The sequence below is a fragment of the Bos javanicus genome, chromosome 3 (genome assembly GCF_032452875.1).
Source record: "Bos javanicus breed banteng chromosome 3, ARS-OSU_banteng_1.0, whole genome shotgun sequence".
Taxonomy (NCBI): Eukaryota; Metazoa; Chordata; class Mammalia; order Artiodactyla; family Bovidae; genus Bos; species Bos javanicus.
In genome coordinates this window covers 33,595,877-33,617,697 of record NC_083870.1, presented here as the reverse complement: position 1 = coordinate 33,617,697, position 21,821 = coordinate 33,595,877, and the positions used below count along the sequence as shown (strand labels likewise).

The following is a 21,821-nucleotide window of genomic DNA, read 5'->3' as shown; positions in this document are numbered from 1 at the left end:
TAAGGTGGAAGGACAGTGGAGTGGGGAATTGAGGAGAAGAGAGTGAACAAAAGCATGGAGGTGGAAGTGGCCAGGGCAGGGGAATAACCAGGTTTGGTTGGTGCTGAGTTCATACCAGACAGCCGAAAGAGATGGGCATGGAAAGATGAAGGAAGTGAGGCCCAGGCTCAGGAGGGCCGTGGCCATGGGGGTCCCATTCCTTTTTAGGGCAGAATCTGGTACTGCTTCTCCAGGGTCTGAGTTCCTTGGCCGGGGGCTTCAAGAGGCGGCTCCCAGGCAGACCCCTCCCTCTCCTGGCCCACTCCGCCTATGTCTGCCATCAGAGGCCCCAGAACCTCGCACTGACGCGGGGCCGCGCGTGAGTCAAGCCTGCGTCACGGCGCCCCGCCGTCAGGGTGGCCTTTCGCAAAGCGAGGGAACAGTGCGCGCAGCGCTGCGCTCCGCCCCGCTCCGTTCCGCTCCGCAGAGCCGGCGCGGCCCGAGTGCAGGGAGGGTGGCACTGGGCTCTGGCGCCTGCAGCCTCACGCGGTCCCTCCGCAGCTGTACCTGGGTTTCCGGACCGCTCCCCCGAGGCCCGAGCACGCCGCGGGCGGGAGACCGGGCGGGACCAGCGGCGAGGGAGGGAGCAGAGCGATCAGAGTCGCGTGCGCCCGTGCGCGGCTCCGGGTCTCCTCCCAGCCCCGGCTGGGGCCCGTCGCCGCCACACTCGGACTGCTCGTGGGAGGGGCTGTGAGGCCGCCACCCGTCGGGGACCGAAGCTGCTCGGTCCGAGTGCAGGAGCCGAGACCGCGCTACGACCCACGCGGGACAGGTGAGTCGCCGGCCGCGCCCCGCCTGGCTTTATGGGACCAGCCGCCGCAACTTCAGCTGTTCCGGCCCCACCCCAGCCCGGGAGGCCTAAGGACTGAGGTGCGAGGCGGCGCTGCCCGGGTATCCGCCTGGCTGTGCAAGGGCCCCAGCCACTTGATCCGCCGTTGCCTGGCGACGGAACCTTGGGGCCCGCGCTCCTCCGGCGCTTCGCGGGTGCTCTGCGCCCAGCTCACGGGTTGGACACCCGGCTTCACCTTCCCGGGCTCAGGAGGGCCGAAGAACTCCAGAGGTAATCAGGCAGAGCTGCAGAGGCAAGCGCACGCGGAGGACCGGGGAGGAGGCCCGGCAAGAACCGCTGCCTAGAGCTGCGCGCCTTAGGGTGCAGTTCTCCCCGGGAGTCTCCTGCGCGGCTGGGGACCCCAGCCCCAGCCACTCGGCTTCAGGCCCATGACCTTGACAGTAACATTGGCAAGAGAAGCAGAGCGCTCGCGCCTGAGATAAATATTTAATTCCCAGTCTTGGGGCTAGTCCTGGCTGAACTCGAAGCCAGATAGCGGAGAGCCCGTGCTCCCTCCAGGGAAGCGCGTCTGGGAACGGAATGGCGGAAATGCGGACGTAGGTGCGCGAGGTGCAAGTCTGGAGGGGGCGCCGCCTCGGGAGCGAGGCCACTGTCACGTTTATGCCTGTGCACACCGTGCTCTCCAGCGATGCGCGATGCTTGTAGTGCTCCAGGGAGGATCGCTCCCTCAGGGGCGCGGCCTCCTGCTCTTTCCTTTTAAGGCTCAAACAGCCCCGTCAGGGCTGCAAGTGTTCAGAAATCCCGAGGCCATTCACCTTACGGAATCCAGTCGCTGTCAAGGAGAGTTAAAAAAAATTTTTTTTCCCTTTCCTCTTTCGTTCTTTGAGAAAATTTTTATCGGACCGTTTAGATGAAGAAATTTCTAGCCGGAGCTACCTTTGGGGCAATTCAACTGTGAACACGAGGCAGCTGGGTTTGGGTTGGGGAGATAGGTCAGGGGTGTAGAGAAGGAAGCTTGTTTTGAGTGCACTGCCCCTGTTAATGGGAACTTTCAGGAACTAAAAAATCCTGAAATGCTTCCCCTGCCGCAATTCAACCAAAACTTTAGTTACGCTGTATTGGACTGATGTCTGAAGAACAAGGTCAGAGTGAGTGGAGGTTAACAGAGGGCTTCTTGTGTCTCATGCTGTGCTTGCATTATCGCATGATCGGCTGAGGTGGACCTGGGCAGGAAGAGCTTTGAGGTCATACCTACTTGTCCTTGGCCGTGGCCCATCCATGGGGACCATCAGAGGCTCAGCTCCTCTGCTGGCTTTTTCTCTAATGGAGCAGCTGTGGCTAAGTAGGTGGTGAATTTCAGCAAATCCTTGCAGCTCAGCCTGGAGGGTGACTCAGTGCAGAAGGCAGATTGTGCCCACCAGCCTGATTGGAGTGTGTTTGGCCTGAGTCACATGCAGAGTTGTGTGTCAGCTATTTGTGAGTTGAATGGAAGCTCTTTACTGGGACTTGTGAGTGACAAGGACCTGAGCTTCCAGTGTTTTGACATCATTGACCAAAGGTGAGCAAGTCTCCAGAGTGAGCTAAGCAGAGATCTGGCTACTGGGCAAGTGTCCTGGAGCTGTGAGCCCATGGGAAAGGTGAGCAGGACTGGGTTGGGAGAGGGGAGATTGGAGGAGAGGGTTGGGGTGTCGGGGGAGGAGGCCCTATGATTTCAGTGAGAACTGGGCCCAGTGCTCTGCCATGTGCCAGTGTGGGGTGACCTTGGGCAAGTCCCTTACCTCCCGAGGCTCAGTCTCCTCCACTGTAGAGCAGGGATGCCAGTAGTACCTTTTCTGCAGGCTTATTTTTAAGCCCAGTGCTAGACACCTAGCAGATGCTCATTAAATGTTAGTTCCACATCCCTTTCCTCATGGATCTTAATCAGAAGTGAGTCTTTCTCTTCTTGTCCTTGTTTCTTGGTGTGAGAGGGAGTGTGGAGACAAATGAAAGTGGCAGGGCTTTCCATGTGGTTGAGAAGGACCTATAGTGCAGCTTCAAACTGACCTATTTCCAACCCTCAAGGGTTCCCTGGGAGATCTTGAGTGGAGAAGCCTGAGTAAGAGCAGGGCTGTGGGATGTGGAGTCGGGTGGGGGGGTGGGTAGGGGGTGGGCAGATCTGTGCTGGGGCCTCTGGGTGCCGAGCTAAGATATGTGCACCTCAAGAGCAAAGAAAATAAGGGGACCCCCCCAGGACATCAAGAAAGAAGCCATGCTGACTCAGGGAACTCTAGTCTGCGACTGGAAATGTATGTATGTGAGTGAGTGTGTGTGCGTGCGTGTGTGCGTGTGTGTGCGTGTGTGTGTGCATGCACACGTGTGTGCATGCTCATGAGAGTGAGTGGTACATGCACCCTGGAATCACTGCCCTCCCAGTTGGATCTGGGAGCAAATTCCAAGGATGATATAATAAATACAGAGAGGAGAGGAATCCTAAGAAGCAAGTTCTTTCTGTCTGTGCAGCTTCCTTTTCCTCATGCTCCTTCCTGTCCAGATTTGCTGCAGCAGGACGATGCATCATTAATCCCTTCAAAGCTGCTAAGATAAGCAACAGAACATTTTAAAAGGAAGATGGATTTTGGTTTTTTCCTAAACCAGGTCTGAGTTATTGCTCACTCTCAGGCTGGGCTGCAAGAAATCCTTACAACAAAATTTCTGGATGGGGAATTTCACCAGGATGGGGGAAAATTCTGTTATTATAGATTCCTCTTACATCAGCCTTCCTTAGTCTGGTATCCCCTTTGACTTCCAGAGGTCAGAAGCACAGTACAACGGCTAGCTCTGTAGTAGTACATGCCCTGTGATCGCAGGTGGGATGGTCATCTGTGGGGAAATGCCTGTTTGGCCTGCTTTTAGGAGGGCTGGGTGCTGGGTGCTTAGCATACAATGCTAGTATCTAAGTTTTTATTGAGGCTTCTGCGCTGTGCTAAATGCTTCATTCATATACTATCTCATTTAACCTTCTTTACAGTCCCAGAAGGCATATTATTGCTCTCAGCAGTTTACAAATGTGGGACTTGAATTCAGAGAGGTTAAATAATTTGCTCAAGGTCACACGGTAGTGGGTGGCAACCTGAGAATTTGCACTCAGGTCTGTTAGATTCCAGACTTCATGTTCTTGATGTCTATGTGATGTGAATCCATAATAAGTTCTTAATAAATTTTTGCTGACGACATAGGTATTTACCCAAACGAGGTTGTCTAAACCTGTGAGTTTGTTTCTTTAAGCTGTTGCTCTGAGAAGAGGGACATGAGCCTCCACTAATGGGAAACTGGTAAAGAATGAGCATACCCCAGTTTCTAAGGGGGAATACAGTATGTGGTCCCAGGTTGGTTGGAATCCAAAAGAACATCGCAGGCTCCATCTTGATGCTTTACTGTCCTGTCCATCTTTCTCTTCCTGATCTCTACCACCCCAACCTCATTCCTATAAAGTCTGTCCCAGTCTGGGGTTGTTTCTAGGAGCAGTGAAGGAAGAGTCAGAGCAAATGTGAGGATGCCTGAGGATTTTTGCTTCTGCAGTACCAAGGGCAGCCAGTCACTGGTGGGCTATGATGTGTCAGGTTTCTCTGCTGGAGAGTGTGTGCCAGGGACCTGCAGCAGTTTCTGGTGAGGTCCCAGACCCCAGAGCTAAACTGCTAACCCTCCAAGGTCATTGGCAGCAGTGGCGGCAAGGGCTGCCCAGGGGGATGCTGCTTGCTTCCTGGTCCCGCCCCATGGAGCCTGTGCTCCTCACCCTTGGGGCTCCACCACGTGCGTCCTTGACTATTCTGGGAAACTTGGTCTCTGATTCCTTCTGCTTCTCCATCTCTTCTCTCTCTGAGAAATCACCTGGAAGAATAGGTCCCTATTCTCCTAGCCTGCCTCGCATCTTTGAGCCCGCTTTGTTCACGGTGGGGAAGTTTCTGAAAGTGAGAGTGGATTGTTGAAAGATAAGCACCCCCAGGGGACAAAGAGGTCTTCTCGGAAGCCCTTGCTCCATAGACAGCCATTTTGAGGAGATACAGTCTTTGGGTAATTCTCTCTCCCATCCCCCATCCCCCATGAGTAATTTTAAAAATTAAGATATGGTCCATCTCTGGATAAATTCAGTTATTAAAAATATAGTTAGATATTCACTGTGCACAGAAAACTCACATGTGAAAACGTGAGCTCAGCTGTAAGATGCATTACTGTGCCAAATTATTCTCATGTTTAAAACCAGGTATGTTTTGTTAGAGAACAATTCTGTGTCAGATGAGGCTTGGGCAGCCTGAGTCCCCAACTTGGGAGCTGAGACTGAAAATGCTTTTGCTCTGAGGCCACTTGTGGAGTGAGGATGGGGCAAGCGTGGGGCCAGAGGAAGTAACACCCCAGCTTCCAGGCCTGGAAGTCATCGAATCTACTGCATCTGACCCAGTGAGTTGCCACTCTGTCTTCCACAGCCTACTCACAGTTCATTTGAAGATAAGTTTCCTTTTGCTGTATTCCATCATTTCTAATTATGGGTTTAATTGGAACTTCTGTTGGATTCTGTGAACCACTAATTTGCCACCTATTATTTCACTTGCAAATAGAATCTATTGGTCCACACCCCAGATTCCTGCTGGCTGCATTTTCTCTTTAATTATAAGACTTCTGGGCTCCTGTTTTAAATCCAACTCCAGGCCAGCAGTGCTCTTTGATAAAGCTGCCATTCAGGGGATGTGAACAGTCATCTGATGGGATGGCTCCAGCAGGTGCTACCAGGTGAGTGCTCAGGGAGGACATGGATCTCCTCTTGCTGGGGGTCTACAGGGAGGAGAGCATGCTCCTGTAATGGGCAGCGAGCGCTGGCTTTCAGAATGGCCCGATGGGTGCTGTCCACGGTCCTGGCACACCTCTGAGACAACATGCCTGCTAGTAGTTTGGGGACTCCTTTAGAACCACTGGAAGGAATCTCCTTGACCAGTCCCCCAATTTGCATTATGCTTTTAGCTTTGGGAATGGATCTGGCCAAGTGAGAAAGCTCCTGAACTCCGGGCGGAATGATGGTAGATGGACTTGTTCCATTGTTGACTTGCTGAATGAGATTCACACGTGTCGCGTTGCAGTGTGGCACAGTGCATTGGAGAAGTTCCTAACCAGGGCCCCAGATGGGTGGCCCAGAGATAATGACACCTTCATCCCCTGGAATAGCCTTGAATGGCCTAGGATGGAGAAGCCTGCTGCATTTACCCAGTGTGCCATGGCAGTATTCTCCTCTCTGTGCGTCATCATGTGTGGAAGATTGGAAAGCACCAAAGTATGGAAGAGTACGGACTACTGAGTGAGGTGGACCACAGCTTGGATTCTGTCTCTCCGTTTCATGGCTGGGTAATCTAGTGCACGGTAGTAGTCTAGTGTATGGTAGTTATCTTCCCTCAGCTTAGGCTTCTTCATCTGTAAAATGAGCATTCCATCTTACCCCAAGTTGGGGATAAATAACATACGGAAGGACAGTAGGTCTTCAAATGTATGCTTCCTCCACTGTGATCTCAGGTGGCTGGCGACTTGCTCCTGATGGGGGTGCCTTTCAGCCCACCCCTCCACAAAGCCTTGCTGAAGGCTGCTGGGGAAAGAGACACGAATGTTTCTGGTCCTCAGGAAAGAGGCATCATGTTGGGACAGTAATTAAGAGTTTCTGATCACTATTCTTTCAAGTGCTCTTCAGCAGTCTGGTGGGTAATTTAGGTAATTGGACACCCGTGATTCCTTCTGTCTCTCTCTGGAACAAGAGGAAATAGTGGCTGTAAGAAAATCCAGGTCAGAGGATTAAGGCAGAGGTTGTAAGGACCCATCTGTTGCCACTGTGGGCCTCCCACAAATAAGAAAAGCAGGGAATCAGGCTTTTGCTTGTCACTCCTGGAATTTTTTCTTTTCACAACTGACTTAAAAATAATTATTTTTTTCCTACATCAGGACAGTCTCTTGGGTCTTCTGTTCGGGGCCTGTGTACGTTTCAGTACCCTGGGTCCTCTGTTTTCCTCTCTTTAAAACCTCAACCTTATCCAACAGCCTGGCCCAGGTCACCACCATCTCTAACCTACCTGCTTTTTCTTTTTAAAATTTATTTAGTTGACGTACAAGGCTGTGTTAATTTCTGCTGTATAGCAATGTGATTCAATTATACATATGTATACATACTTTTTCATATTCTTTTCCATTACGGTTTATCACAGGTTACTGAGTATAGTTCCCTGTGCTGTACAGTAGAACCTTGTCATTTATGCATCCTATACGTAATAGTTTGCATCTGCTAATCCCAAACTCCTAATCCATGTGCTTTTTAACTTGTACTCTATCCATCCCTTTAAAAACAGTTTTCTGTTCGAGGGAAGACCCAAACTCCTTTCCACGGCTGATGGGTCCTGCTTGCTCAGGCTGCCAGCTATTCTCCTGTCTCAGCATATCCTACTCTACCCTGGCTTAGGATGCTCTAAGCACAGGGCCTGTGTGGCTCCTGCCTTGGGACCTTTGCACTTTCTGCTCCCCCTGCCATGATTGCTTCCCCAGGACATCCTGGCTTACGCTCTCACATTATCAGGTCTTTAGCAGAGTTGCTTTCCAATACCCCCTATACATTATAGCATCCCTACCTCACTCTATCCCCTGTATATATTTATTTGATATCACTATTGTTATAGTTTATGCCTATATATACGATATTCCCTGGTAACTCAGCTGGTAAAGAATCTACCTGCAATGCAGGGGACACCGGTTCGATTCCTGGGTTGAAGATCTGCTGGAGAAGGGATAGACTACCCACTCCAGTATTCTTGGGCTTCCCTGTTGGCTTGGCTGGTAAAGAATCCACCTGCAATGCGGGAAACCTGGGTTCAATCCCTGGGTTGGGAAGATCCCCTGGAGGAGGACATGGCAACCCACTCCAATATTCTGACCTGGAGAATTCCATGGACTGTATAGTCCATGGGGTTGCAAAGAGTTGGATACGACTGAGCGACTTTCACTTTCCACTTTCATGTGATATTAATTATTATTATATGTGATTTTTATTTGTCCTCTAAATCCTCCAGAGCAGGGACATTGTTTTCTTTGTTCTCTGCTGTACTAGGACAGGGCTTGATGCTCAGTTACTGTTCAGTAAATATCTGTTGAAGGAAATAAAGGACAGGAAAGAGGGAAAGAGAGAGGGAAAATATAGAGAAGTTTTAAAATCCCATATTTCATTAGTATCTCTAGTTCATCAGAGTCTCTGGGCTCCATTCTCCTTCAGTTCAAGAGAGAAGTGGAAATACGCTGGAGCTCCAAACACCTGCATCCCCCACTAGCCCCACACGTCCTCATGCTTGTTCCATGCTGGTTCCTGGACATTGCAGGCGCATGGGTGAGTGGGCCTCTTCCTAGTTTAGCCCATCTCCCCCATGTTCTCATGTGGAGCGGCAGCTGATGGGGTTTATGGTGTGCTCCCTATTTCATTTTATCCTCATGACAATCCCACGAGGTCAGAGCCTCATCCCCATCTTTTCAGGTCCAGAAGCTGAAACCAAAAGAGGTATAAACCCTCCCAAAGACTCATGACTCGCAAGTGGCTACAGGACTCAGGCCCAGGTTTCCCTGACTCCAAACCCATGATCCTCCTGGGACAGTGTGGTGGCTGAGAGATTCTGCAGTCACCTTATGTTGGTTGTTGGGACTCCGGGCCTCCACTTTTTGACTGTGTGCTATATTTCATCAATCCCAAGATGTGTAATTTTGCACAGTGTCACATCTTAAAATCAGAATGTGCAGTCAACAATGTCTCAGATGGGCTGTTGGTCAAGTGGAGTGACCTAGTTGGGTGAAAACCTCCCACGGACCCTTTCTGGTAAGTTCAAGAAAGTACCAACACCAAAAAGTCTTAAGTTCAATGAAATACAAGTAATGTATCCCCTCTGAGCCTCTACTTCTTCATCTGTAAAATGGGGATAAGAGTGGCACCAGCCTCATACAGCTTTTGGTGGGGTTAAAGGAAATAATGTCTGTTCAATACAATGGCTGCTATGGATAGTCAGCCCTCAAGAAGGATAGCCTATGTGCTGCTGGTCTTTTAAAAACTATTTATTTATTTATATGGTTGCACTGGGTTTTAGCTGTGGCAGTCAGGGTCATTAGCTGTGGCATATGGGATCTAGTTCCCTGACCAGGGATCCAACCTGGGCCCCCTGCATTGGGAGCATGGAGTCTCAGCCACTGGGATCACCAGAGGAGTCCCTGTGTTACTGTTGAAATTGCCGTTATCACCACAGTCCACTTTGCCCTCAGCACCTAAATTCTAGTGCAAGGCTCAGGTGTCTGTGGGGGCAGCCTTGGTGCTGCTCTTGCTTTCACACTCACTGGGCATGCATTCCCCCTCACATGACTTGGTAGAACTGAACCAAAAGCTTTTGTTGGCACTGGCCTCTCCCATATTTTCCAGTGTCAGTTCCTCCCCCCGTGGACCATCTGCCCCTTTTCCTGCTTTCCTTCCTCCTTGACTAAGAAAACAAAATATCAACTGCAGAGAACATGCTCAGTAAATGCAACAAGAAGGTGAGACGAGATGTAGAAGATTCCACTGGCTCCTTTGCCCGTGTGTTAGCCTCTGGAAGGCTCCATGCCAAGACCATGCCCATCCAGTGATTACTTCTCTGTGGTGTGGATGAATCCTGCCTGCAAACTGGAGACAAGGAGGCACAGATCATGGCTCCTATATGAAAGGCAAAATGTCTTTGAGCAATGGCCAGACTTCTTAGTTTATGTTAGTTTCAAACAGATGCTTGGGGCATCACATGCTCCTGGGATCAGAGTATCAAGTCAGAAGATGGGAAAATTTGAAGCTGAGAAATAACATCAGATTCTAGAAAATTTGAGGAGTTCAAAATACATCAATTCCTTGATTCACTCACTCACTTCATTCATATCATATTTATTGAGCACATGTAATAGTTGGTCACTAGAATTTGGCCTTGGGGAAGCAAAGATGCGGTCAGTTAGGATAAGGACTGGGGACCACAGCACAAAGCTGGAAGATCTGTGAAATGGAGTCAGAAGTGGCCGTTCTGTTGACTGGATGTTTCAAGAAGCTTTTCTTTCTCTTTCTCCTTCTATCCATGTGATAACCAGATGCAGTTGGTAGGTAAGAGCTGTTCCCTATTTTCCAGATGAGTCAGGGCTAGAAATCTGTCTTCCAAGGCCTAGGGTCCTCCCCACATGTGCTGTAGGGCTGCGCCAGATTACAGCCCCTGGCTGGGCAGACGACTTCTGGTAGGTTTACCACGTCTCTGCTCAGAGCTGTTAGCTTTTTTCCGTCACATCTTTGTTTCAAAGGAGAAGGGCAAAGTTCCGATTTAACATAGGAAGCAGGGAAGCAGGTTGTTCTTGGAGGGTGGGCAGGCAGAGACCTCGGAGCATCTGTGAATATCATGTCCTGTCCTGTGTGCCAGACCCTGCTGGGTGTGGGGCAATGGGGAGGGGCACAGAGCTGATCCATCTTGGGTCCTGCCCTCAGGGAGCCTTGTGGTTCGAAAAGGAATCAGTCCTTAAATAACTAGCTATACTAGAAAGCCAGATGGTAAAAGTAGCAAATAGTCTTACAAGAAGTGTGCTGAGGAAGGGAGAGAAAGGGATGTTCTTTCTCACTGGACAGTTGTAGAAGGCATCACGTCATTGGCTGGGCCTTGAGCTGGACGTTCAAAGACTAGAAGATTGAGGAGGCAGAGGACAAAGAGTGGTAGGTGGGCCGGGGAGGAGGAGGGAGCCAGGGCCAGGGAGGTGGAAGGGGGCCTGCAGGAGGAGCTGCCACGGCGATGCGATGGCAGTGGGCGTGGGGAGACATGGTATCTCCTCCAAAGGCCTGGAGGAGCTGTGAGCTGGGCACCTGGTGCTGGCCTTCCACGGAGAGCATGAGGCTGGGGGAGGACAGATCTGAACCCACTGGCGGGACTTTGCGATGTGGGGATGGAGGGTGGAGGAGGGAGAGGCCAGGAATGTGCTGGCGTCTGGCTGTGCCTCCTGGGTGAGAAAACCCAAGATGAGCGGCCACCCCAGGCCAGGGCCTGCCAGGAGCAGTTTGTATCAGCTGACTGCCAGAGATTCCAATAAGATAGTTAAAAATAATTCAGAGGACAACTTGGGTCTGTTAACAGTCTGATCTGTATTGGGCTCAGTGGAAGCCCAGAGGCTCTGAGGTAATTAGAAAAAGTGTGTGGGCCACCACGGCTTGTCACCTGGAAATCAGGAAGTGGTTAAGTTCCCTGAGAGGAAGGGACCTGACCTCACTTTCTTCTCACCACTGCTTAGTCCTGAGTTGGACTTGGCTGTATGGCCCAGGGAGCTGGGCGTTCTCCACTGCTCTTCTCTTCTGGGGTCCCACGGCTTCCCTGTGCTGTGGTGGTGGTTTAGTAGCCAAGTCATGTCCAACTCTTTGTGATCCCATGGACTGCAGTCCGCCAGGCTTCTCTGTCCATGGGACTTTTCAGGCAAGAATACTGGAGTGGAATACATTTCCTTCTACAGGGGATCTTCCCGACCCAGGGATCTAACCCGGGTCTCCTGTGTTGCAGGTGGATTCTTTACCGCTGAGCCACCGGGAAGCCCTGTGATAGAGGTTTGCATTTACAGACTTGTAACACTCTCTCCAGAGTACCCACCCACCCAAGGCAGCAACAGTGAGCACCCCAGGGCTTCAGTGAAGTCAGTCCTTGGGGTCTGTGGTCCCCTTGGCTCCTCTTTCCCCAAGATAGCAGCTTGTCCACTCAGTTCATCTGGGAGGCTCACGTGGAAACTGACTCCTTTGAGTTGGTCCTTTAAGTTACCAGATACCACCTTACTGACCTCAGGAGGCAGGTGCTCAGAGGGTCCCCCTTCCCTGGCTCCTGTGGGGTGGAGAAGCCCCTGGCTTGGCCTTGGTTGCAGGGTGAGCAGTCACCCCCTGCCCCCCACCCCGGGGGTAATTACTGAGTGAGTGCTGTGCTTGAAAGGTTGTTGTGGAGCCATCATCCCTCTGGCCCCGAGATATTTTTACCTGTCTGCCTCCTAGTCACACTATTTTTTTCTCTTTTTAAGAAGATTCACAGTTCACTCGCCCATCCTGCTTCTCTCACATGTGCTATTCTGAGCTGTAAGCTGCATCTGTTGCTAAGTGACAGATCTGGCAACCGAGGGCTTTCTCGGCATTCGAGCCTCTCTGCATTGTGTTTTAAGTAGTTGAGGCATCCTTCTGGAGTGTACCATGGCACTGCATCCTCTGATGTGCCTCTTGGGAAAGCACCTTTACAACCCACCTTATTTACTGCGGGGGCAGTAATCTGAGAACAGAGGGCTGGTGGTCAAAGCATCACCACAGCGCCCCAGTGAGCTCGCATCCAGAAGAGGGTGGCCTGACAGACAAGCCCAAGGACTTGCAGTGTGTGGTGCCTGGGGCAGGTCACACCTTGCTCACAGGCATGTGCGGGAGGAGCACTCCCTGGATATATGCAGAGCTGAAAGGGCCTCAGAGATCATCCAGACCTGCCCGTTGCACACACAGGGAAAGCAAGGTCCAGAGAGGTCAGGTTGATGGTGCCACTTTGCATAGTTGTCTGGTGGTTGGTCAAGCAAGGCCAGCACCAAATGGGCCTCCCTTTGGCTGGATCACCTCTGGCTCCACGGCAGCAAAGGCAGGGCAGAGAGGAATCTACCTGCCTGGACCTTCTCTGATTCTGGTGCTTGTTCCCGGCCGAGCTTCAAAGTCGCTGGGTACACGTTGGATTCCCGGGCCCTGGGCTGAAAGCTCACCTTTTCCAGCACGGGGTCTCCAGGCTTCAGGGAACTGGAGGGCAGGTTCTTTGAAGTCACTGCTGCTGCCTCCCCTTTAGACGTGGAGAGAGCCCAGGAGTGAGGAGACGTGGGTGCTGACAGCTGTGTGATGGTGGCCATGCCCTGTCCCACCTAGGGGCACAGCTGTTCACTGCACTTCTCGGGCCAGGCTGTGAATCCAGTGAGATGATAAGAAGAGGTGACATCTGTGAGCACTTGCTGGGGGCTGGGCCCGCTCCTGAGACCTGTCCTCCCCTTGACATTACCGGGTGGCCATGCTCTGTTCACTGGCACTGAGGGAATCAGCTCAGGGAGGGGAAGAACCCGGCCAGGCTGGTGGCTGGTGAAGAGGGAAGCTGAGATTCGAACCCAGGCAGTTTGGCTTTGGAGCAGAATCACCACCTCATACTGGGCCCATGGACTGTGTAAAGCATGTTTTTAAATGATTTCAAACTATTCCAAATATGAGCTATAGTTCTATTCATAATATTGCCAGGCTTTACTTTGAGGCCATGCTTTTTTTTTTTTTTTTTTAATCAGTAATAACATTGCTGATCTTCAGGCCTGGGGCCTGGCCCCGTATGGCCCTTACCTGCTTCCCTTTGACCCCGGGGCCAGGTGGGTGGGCCTGGACCTCGCAGGGTCCACCAGCTTCAGGGTGCTCTCTGCGCTGGTGGTGCCTCACAACGCTCTCCGCTCTCTACCCCACTCCACCCGCAAACTCATTTTGGCTTTTCCTGAGGATAAACAGGGCATTTATGTAATGAAATATAAATAGGGGGACTTACATATTTTTAAATGAATAAAGACAAACAAGACCAGAATTCCAGATTGCGGCCTCCACCCTTGGGGTCCTTCCTAGTGCCAAGCCCTGTGCCAGGCACTCTGCGTACATCTGCTCGTGGAATCCTCACACAGCCCTCCCTGGGAGGCAGGAGCTGTCATCAGATAGAAGCTTTTCACCCAGCAAGGGCCCGACACTCGCATAATTCAAGTGAGGTGGCTGCCCACCTCTCTCAGGGCACCAGCCAGTGTCTTTACAGTTGGCGGAGCGGGGTCGTGGAGGGGTGAAAGTGAGAGGTGGGGGAGGTGTGGGCTGGAGGGCAGGGGCTTTGAAGTCACACAGGCACTTCATTCGCTCACTCAGGCACTTGACATACATTTCCTGAGTGCCTCTGCCCCAGTGTCGCCTCCTCAGGGATGCCTCTCCAGATCCTAACATTGCAGCCCTCCGGCTTGCCAGCGACCTCACTCTCCATCCCATGATATTTGTCATTATAGTAAAAATCACCACTGGTTATTTTGTATGTTTATTTCTTTGAGTGTCTGGCCTGTCTGCCAGAAATAGAACTTCCACAAGGGGAAGCTCTGGATTCTTTTGTTTGCTGCCGTATCCCTCACACTTAGAGCCTGCTACAGAGAAAGTCAAAGTGTTAGTTGATCGGTCATGTCCAACTCTTTGCGACCCCATAGACTGTAGCCTGCCAGACTCCCCTGTCCATGGAATTTTCCAGGCAAGGATACTGGAGTGGGTAGCCATTCCCTTCTTCAGGGGGTCTTTCCAACCCAGGGATCGAACTCAGGTCTCCCGCATTGCAGGTAGATTCTTCGCTGTTTAAGCCACCAGAAGAAGGCACTTAGTAAATATTTGTAAACTCAGTGAAATGAGTGAGTGAGTGAATGAATGAATGAAATGGGCTCTCAAATCCAGGCCTTTCTGACTTCAAAGCCCTCAAAGAAGATACTGTCTTCTTCCTGTGTTCCACCCCCTGCTGGGTCTGACCCAGTGGCTTTGGGCAATTATTTCCCTCTCTCTTGGCCTCAGTTTCCTCATATATAAAATGAGAATGTTCCTAGGATCCGTCAGACTTTAGTATTCCGAACATTGGACTCCTGTAATATGAGCACACTCATGGATGCAGAAGGTTCCAGTCTTGATGGCAGCCTGGCCCAGTGTTTCAGCTTGCAAGTTTGCAGCAGCACTTTGCTGATGGCCCAGAGGACCCCAGGCCCCATCCTGTGGTGCATCACTGATGTCTTGGGAAGAAGGAAGAAGCTCATATTGAGCTGATGCCTGTGGTTTCCGTGATGCTGTTGAGGGTACCCTTCTCTGGGTATATTAGAATGTGCCGGTTTTGTCCTTGAGCCCTCTCAGTTTACAATGGTGCTTTGTTCCCCACCCCCCTTCTCGTGCTGGTGACCAGAGCTGCCACTCACTAATCTATTTATGGGAAAGTGTGTTGTTGAATTGGCCAGCCTCAAGGTAAATTCTGCTGACTTGCAGGAATCCCTGTTTTCTCCAGTTGTGACAAGATGAACAGTACATCATATCGAATGCATTTCAGGTTGTTCTGATCTAATCCTGCTGCGGGCTGGCTACCTGCAGGGAGGCTCTGAGTTCAGGTGCCCTGGTGACTGTGCTCATAGGAGGGACCTACCTGACCCTCCTCCCCAGCTCTAGCTTTTTATAAAACTCCTAACGTGGCTGAGGGATGGCAGACTAGCTGGACAAGCCACTGTCACGTGTGCCTTAGGTTTTGTTCTCCACTTGAGGGCCTGGGGACCACGATCTGATGACTGGGGAGCAGGAGGGGTTCATCTTGGCAGCCTAGGCAAGAACACAGGCCTCCCCCTGGCACAACTCCTAGGGGCACCATCTGCTTCTGCAGCTCAGGCACCATAGCAGCTTGAGGGGAGGCTGAGGGCTTGAGGGTCCACAGACATACAATCCCACCTTGGGGCACCCTCCGGGCCATGATGGAGAGTTCAGCTGACCCACTGTGAAGCAGAGTCCCAACCGAGAGCTGCGTCGCTTATAGGGAATTCTGAGGTCTTTCAGGCAGTCTGGCTCTGTCCCAAACCCTGACTGTGCCTAGAGTAGAAGGGGACAGTCACTAAAGAATCATTGCCCCCCTTAGATGAAGAGGACAAGAAAGCGTCACTTGCTTGTGTGATCCAAAACCTGGCCTGGGGAGGGCTGGCTAACCTGCAGACCAGGGAGGACAGTTGTCCCCATCTGCCAGGTCTCTTAGCTTCGTTACATGTATAATAGGATCTGGCTGGCCAGGTCTCCTCAAAGGTCAGGTGTTGGGTGGAGCCAGCCAGGAGGTCTGGGTCAAGGCCAGCAGCAGGGCAGGTGTGTGCACTTCTGCTACACAGAGCTCTTGCCCGAGTGTTAAGATGGCACGTGCAAGGGGAACAGAGGCAGCTCCTTCGCTTAGTGGAGTAATGACAGAAGACGACGATTTACATCCCTAGAAAGATGCAAGGCAACTGCCGGCCGGGGTGTACGTGGTTTAATTTTAAATCCTCCAACCTTCCCTTAACGAGGAGGTGCTTTGATACAAGTAGAGTGTTGGGATCCTTCAAAGGACTAGTTTCCTTGGTGCTCTATTTGTTTAAGGGAAAGCAGGAAAGAAGGATGGGGAATGACAGAAGCAGGGGAGAGTTGTGCCTCCCCCGCCCGCGCTGTGCAGACATTATCTGCTGTAAAACTGTCACAGAAGGATGGAGAACTGGCTCTTGGCTGCGGTGGCCTTCAGATAATGTCACTGCTGAGCGATGACCCAGGATTTGTTGGCACTGAGCAAGCATCTCTAGGTCTCTGCTGCCAGAATCTTTAGCTGAGCCTGGTCAGTACTCTTGCCTGGGGAATGCTGGTGTCCAGGGGCCCTATGTAAGACCGTTAGCCTTTTTTTTTTTCTTTTTTGCAAACATGAATGTCCCTCTGAATCACTTGGAGTTTCTGTAGAAATACATTATTCAGTAAGTCTGGGGTGGGACTGAGAGTCTGTGTTACTGACAAGCATGTTGATGCCACTGGCCCCCAGCTGCATTTGGAATGCAGGTGCCGGTTTCCCTGGGTCCCACCAGTCGGTTTGACTCAATAGAACACAAGAGGGCTAGGACTTGGCTACACCTTGTGCTGCCCTAGGAGGGGAGGGCAGTGGAGCCCTCCAAATGTTCGTGAACATTCTAGGATCTATGATGGTGACAGGTGGCCATGTTGTGATGGGTGACCCTTTATTTGGGTTTGGTGTATGGTGTTACCCCTTCCATCAGGCTTGCCTTTCTGATGATGCTCAGCTGAGAAGGCTCATGGGGAAACTGAGGGTGCAGACCTTGAGGCCCTCAGTGGCCCTCACTGGGGAAGAAGGCAAGCTTGAAGTTCAAGGCCACTGACCAGCTTCTGAGTGTGCGAGAGGGAGTTGATTGGGTCGTGTCCACTCGGACTCCCCACCTCTCTGGTGTGGTCAGCAAACCCTCTCCTGCTCTTCTGGTTTCAGAGGTCCCTGGATGAGAAGGAGCTGACGGCAGCCAAGTCCCACCTTCTGCACGTGCTGGGAAGCAGGGCTGCGCCACCCAGGGGGCCCAATGCCGAAGAACAGCAAGGTGACCCAGCGTGAGCATAGCAATGAGCACGTCACGGAGTCGGTGGCCGACCTGCTGGCCCTGGAGGAGCCCGTGGACTACAAGCAGAGTGTTTTGAATGTGGCCGGAGACGCAGGCGGCAAGCAGAAGGCAGCGGAGGAGGAGCTGGACGCGGAGGATCGGCCGGCCTGGAACAGCAAGCTGCAGTACATCCTGGCCCAGATTGGCTTCTCTGTGGGCCTCGGCAACATCTGGAGGTTCCCTTACCTGTGCCAGAAAAACGGAGGAGGTAAGGGGCAGCCCTGCTTGTCCCAGAGTGCCCTGCATGTGGGCTGGGCTGAGGGGAGAAAAGAAACACCCCTTTATGAGGCAGAGCCAAGGCCCTTGTAGCCTGGAACTCAGGACTCCAGAGTGAGACTGAGACTCTTCCCCAGGAATGGCTAACAGCTCTTAAGAGGCTGCAGGAGAGAATGTGGGCTCTGGCCCTAGACAGCCTGGATTCAAGTCCCAGGGGAGCCAGTTGGCTCTGGGACCCTGTGCAAGTTGCTTCATCTCCTGTGCCTTGCTATCCTGCATCTGTAAGATGAGAATAATAGTTCCTGCCTCACAGCATAGTTGGGAGAATTAAATGAGCTTTGTATTTATTAATGGAATGCTTACCACTATATGTGATGGGGCTTCCGATGTGGTGCTAGTGGTAAAGAATCTGCCTGCCAAGGCAGGAGACATAAGGCACGCGAGTTCAATTCCTGGATCAGAAAGATCCCCTGAAGGAGGGCATGGCAATTCACTCCAGTATTCTTGCCTGGAGAATCCCATGGCAGGAGGAGCCTGGTGGGCTACAGTCTATAGGGTTGTAGAGAGTTGGACACGACTGGAGCGACTGAGCACATATCTGACACACAGTAGTGAAAAGAAGCTATTGGCCATTACTATTAAATGCTTATAGATGCCAGGCACTATCATAAGCTCTTCCTGGATATTAGGTTGAAATGCATGAAACTGCATCTTGGAACAGCCAAAGCACCAATTTCATATGGTTCATATGGTATTGTCCCCAAAAACCCATGTGAGGAAAAGTTATTATCATCCTCATATTAGAGGCTGTTACTTGAGGCACAGAGAGGTTAGATCACTTGTTCAAGGTCACACAGCTGGTGATAAAGTCAGGATTCAAATCTGGACAGCTTGGCCCCAGAGCCTGAGCCCTTAATCACTACACCTGCTGCCTCGCAGGTTGGAGGGGCCCTCATGCTGCCCCTCCAGAGGGGGATTCACTCCCCACAGAGGGTCTTACCCCTGGTATCAGACCATTTCTACTCACTATTCTAGCTCCTGGGGTGGGTAAAAGCCCCCAGGCCTTATCCCCTAGCACCTCTGAGGTAGGCTGGAATGTTCCAAAAGCAATTTGCTTTGAAACCAGGGGGAAATGAACCAAAAATAAACAACAACAACAACAAAAAGTACCTAGTGGGCTTTGACAATTCCAAGCTCAGACCTCTGGTCCTGGGAGCCAGCAAAGAACTTTCTTGCCCCTGGGTCCCTGTGCCCTGGGACTGCCACGCTCCAGCCTGAAAGTGTGGGCCCAGCTAGCCCTGTCACTTCCCTCCCTGCCCTATGGATCTGCCATGTGGGCCCCCCAGAGATGCAGCCCTATTCAGAGTCCTTCCCTTCCCTCTGGGATGCTCTCACCAGTCCAGAAGGCAGAGCCTGGCTCGAGACTTCTCCTCCTTTGCCAGTTCTGTTGAAGAACAGGGAGTGAGAATGTCCACCTGACTTAGGGCCAGAAACTTCCATCTTGCCACCAGGGCACAGTCTCTTCCCTCTGTACTCTCCTTGCTTTGAAGATCTTTATTTTTACTCACCCAATAAATAGCTGCGATCAGAGCTTTCAATCTATATGGCATGCCATGTTGTGCTGTGCTTAGTTGCTCAATCGTGTCCAAATCTTTGTGACCCCATGGACTGTAGCCCACCAGGCTCTTCTGTCCATGGGGATTATCCAGGCAAGAACACTGGAGTGGGTTGCCCTGCCCTCCTCCAGGGGATCTTCCCAAACCAGGGATCGAACCAAGGTCTCCAACATTGCAGGAGAATTCTTTACGGTCTGAGCCACCAGGGAAGCCCAAGAATACTGGAGTGGGTAGCCTATCCCTTCTCCAGGGGATCTTCCTGACCCAAGAATCGAACCAGAGTCTCCTGCATTGCAGACAGATTCTTTACCAGCTGAGCTACCAGGAAAGCCCCTGTATGACAATGGCCAGGCCTAAGTCACTGAGTTGATATAAGGCCAGCCCAAAGAAAAGTTACAAATTTAAGTGTGTGATTCCCTCAAGTGCTGTGAGATGTTAAAAGCTCAGAGTACCCAAAATGACTTCATAGGGCACGTTGCATTAGGGGCTCTGGCTGGCAGCCTCCGAGCGCATCCTTCATGGCTGAGATCATCAGTCCGCCTGAGCATCCACTGCTGAATCACAGAGTCCTTCTCCCACCCCACATTCCACCGCCCCCTTGCCCCCAGGCAGCATTCTTGCCGAAGTCTGTTAGTTCCCAGTGTCATCAGACCGTTGCCATGGCACTAGACATCACTAACAACCCCCAAAAGAAAAGCATTATCAGGTCTCAGGACTCAGCTCCCCATTCCATGCTCCTACCTTCATTTCGCATCCTCTCTTAATTCTTGGAATCCCTCTTTATCTCTACCTTTAACTCCTACATTTTACTGGTTTTTATAGTCATCTTAAATGTGTTTTGGAAGGAGGTAGATTGTCACAGGAGATGGTTGGTCTGAGAGTCAAAACTCTGGTTTTGAGCCCTGAGTGATCCAGTGAGAATTGCTTAATTTTGAATGGAAACTCCAAAACTCCACCTAGCTCCACCAGACGTTGACAGTTTCTTTATTCTTCATCCTCGCAGTTTGCTTGTTTTTCTCTTTATTTTTATGAGAAGTAGGCAGATGGTCATCAAGTGCTTACTGTGGGTAAGTCACTCATTTAATCCTCATGGCAGCCCTGTGCAATAGATGTACAGTTGAAGCGTATGAACTGGGCATTTTCTTAAGTAAAAAATGATCAAATATCAGCAATTTCATATGATTCTACCTAATATTTTCATCCTCTTTACATAGATAAGAAAACAATGGCACAGAGAGATCAAGCAATTTGCCCAGTCACAGAACCAGTAAGTGGTGGAACCAGGACTCAGGCCCAGAAGGTCTGACTTCAAGGTCTGGATCTCAGCGCCCACTCAGCATGCATCTCAACAGGCTGAGATCAAGGTGGTCTTTCAAAGCCCACCTTGGAGCTTGCTGTTAATAGCAAGACATGCTAGAGATCCAGGAAGCCTCAGAGATCCCAGAATCTAACTCTCTGTAGTCACGTTCTGCTAAATTTTATAACTCCCTAAACAGTGCTCCCAGCTGTTTAGACTGATGACCTGAGGCCCCAGAAGCCACTGAACCATCAAAGTAAATTCAGATGTGTCCCCAGTTGTATTTTCTAAGGTAGAGGAGGGTGCATGTCCAAATGACTTTAATAAGAGTTGATATGAAAAAGCACCTGTGATGAACCCAGGCAGAATGCTGCTCATCCAGCCTGCAGTCCCCTGAGCCCTGTGGTTAGCTAGACCTCAGTGTGTTGAAGAAACTTCCAGTCCAGTCAGAGTCCTGGGGCCTGAATGGTGGCTGGTGGCGGCTAAGTCTTTGCAGCAGGACCTGTCTTTGGACAGCAATTACCTGGAGCCTCTCCCTAGTTTCTTGGGAAGAGGAGAAAAGCATCCACAGAAGATGCCATCCTACTTCTCTGACCCTTGAGACCTGTCTCCCTGCACATCTTCCCCGACCTGAGGACTCGTGGGTGAAATACAACACCAGGGAGCCTGTGTCCCTGTGCTGTCCTTCAGATCAGTCCTCTCCTCTTCCGTTTCCCAGAGCTGGAGACCACGAGACAGAGCTGGGTTAAAAGACAGAACCAGGGGTCCTTCAGGCCCCCCTCCCTTTATATGATGCAGAGGCTCTTTAGTGACAAGTTAAATTCATGCGTTCATGTGACCATGTGCACGTGTGTGTTGCATGAATTAGATGCTCTTATATAAGTTGTGGGGGGTTGCTCCCCTGGGCGCCTTTTCTGACTAGCTCCATTGGACCCACGCCCCTCTCTCAGCAAGTATATGCTCAGTTGCTCGTGTGTGATGCGTGTGCAGATGCTCAGGTGAACCCGAGGTGAACCCGAGGGTCCCCCCAGCTCTCCTGGGATAGTGTCTGTGCCTTCCGTGGCCCAGATAGCTCCACTGCACACCCTGGTATAGAATAGCTAACGATGGGCTGTTGCCAAGTGCCGAGTCATGGGCCCCAGAGGTGCCTGACTCCTGGGTTTATTACACATGTTGGGATGTTGCATTATGGGGAACAGAGCAGTGTGGCTGGGGGGTCTTCTAGAGGCTCCCAGCTTGCAGGGCTTGGTCTGGGGATAGTGGGGACCGGAGGCACCTTTAACAGACAGCCAGGGCTGTGCCAATAACACTGCTCACAGGACTGGGTTGTTGGCACAGCTCTCCACCAGGGTCAATTGTCTGTGTCCAGACATGGTTTTAATTCCTCTGCTAAATGCCCTGTCACTTGGAATCGAGATTGTGTCTGCAGTGAGACCTGGGACAGCAAGCTAAATTTATTGTCTGGAATCTTTAGTGAGATCCATTCTATCCTTTATGATTCTCCGGGCTATGCTTTCCTAAGCTGCTAATTTCTCTTCCATTCCTCCCAATTAGCTATAGATTAATGGCGATGCTTGTCAGACTCTGTGTCCCTGGAGAG

The 21,821-nt window shown here is 51.3% G+C and overlaps 1 protein-coding gene across 3 annotated transcripts in view; it reads left to right on the top strand.

The window, feature by feature from the left end:
- The first annotated feature begins 378 nt into the window (after positions 1 to 378).
- Positions 379 to 21,821, top strand: part of SLC6A17 (solute carrier family 6 member 17) — a 56,726-nt gene continuing 35,283 nt past the window's right edge. The window contains exons 1-2 of one of the 3 annotated variants that reach the window (XM_061410883.1): positions 379 to 811; positions 16,927 to 17,300. In XM_061410883.1, coding sequence (XP_061266867.1) covers positions 17,015 to 17,300 — 286 coding nt within the window. In that variant the 5' untranslated portion in view covers positions 379 to 811; positions 16,927 to 17,014. Of the gene's footprint in view, positions 812 to 965; positions 1,100 to 2,380; positions 2,467 to 16,926; positions 17,301 to 21,821 lie in introns of those variants that run through there. The other 2 variants (XM_061410884.1, XM_061410885.1) reach the window with 2 other exon arrangements.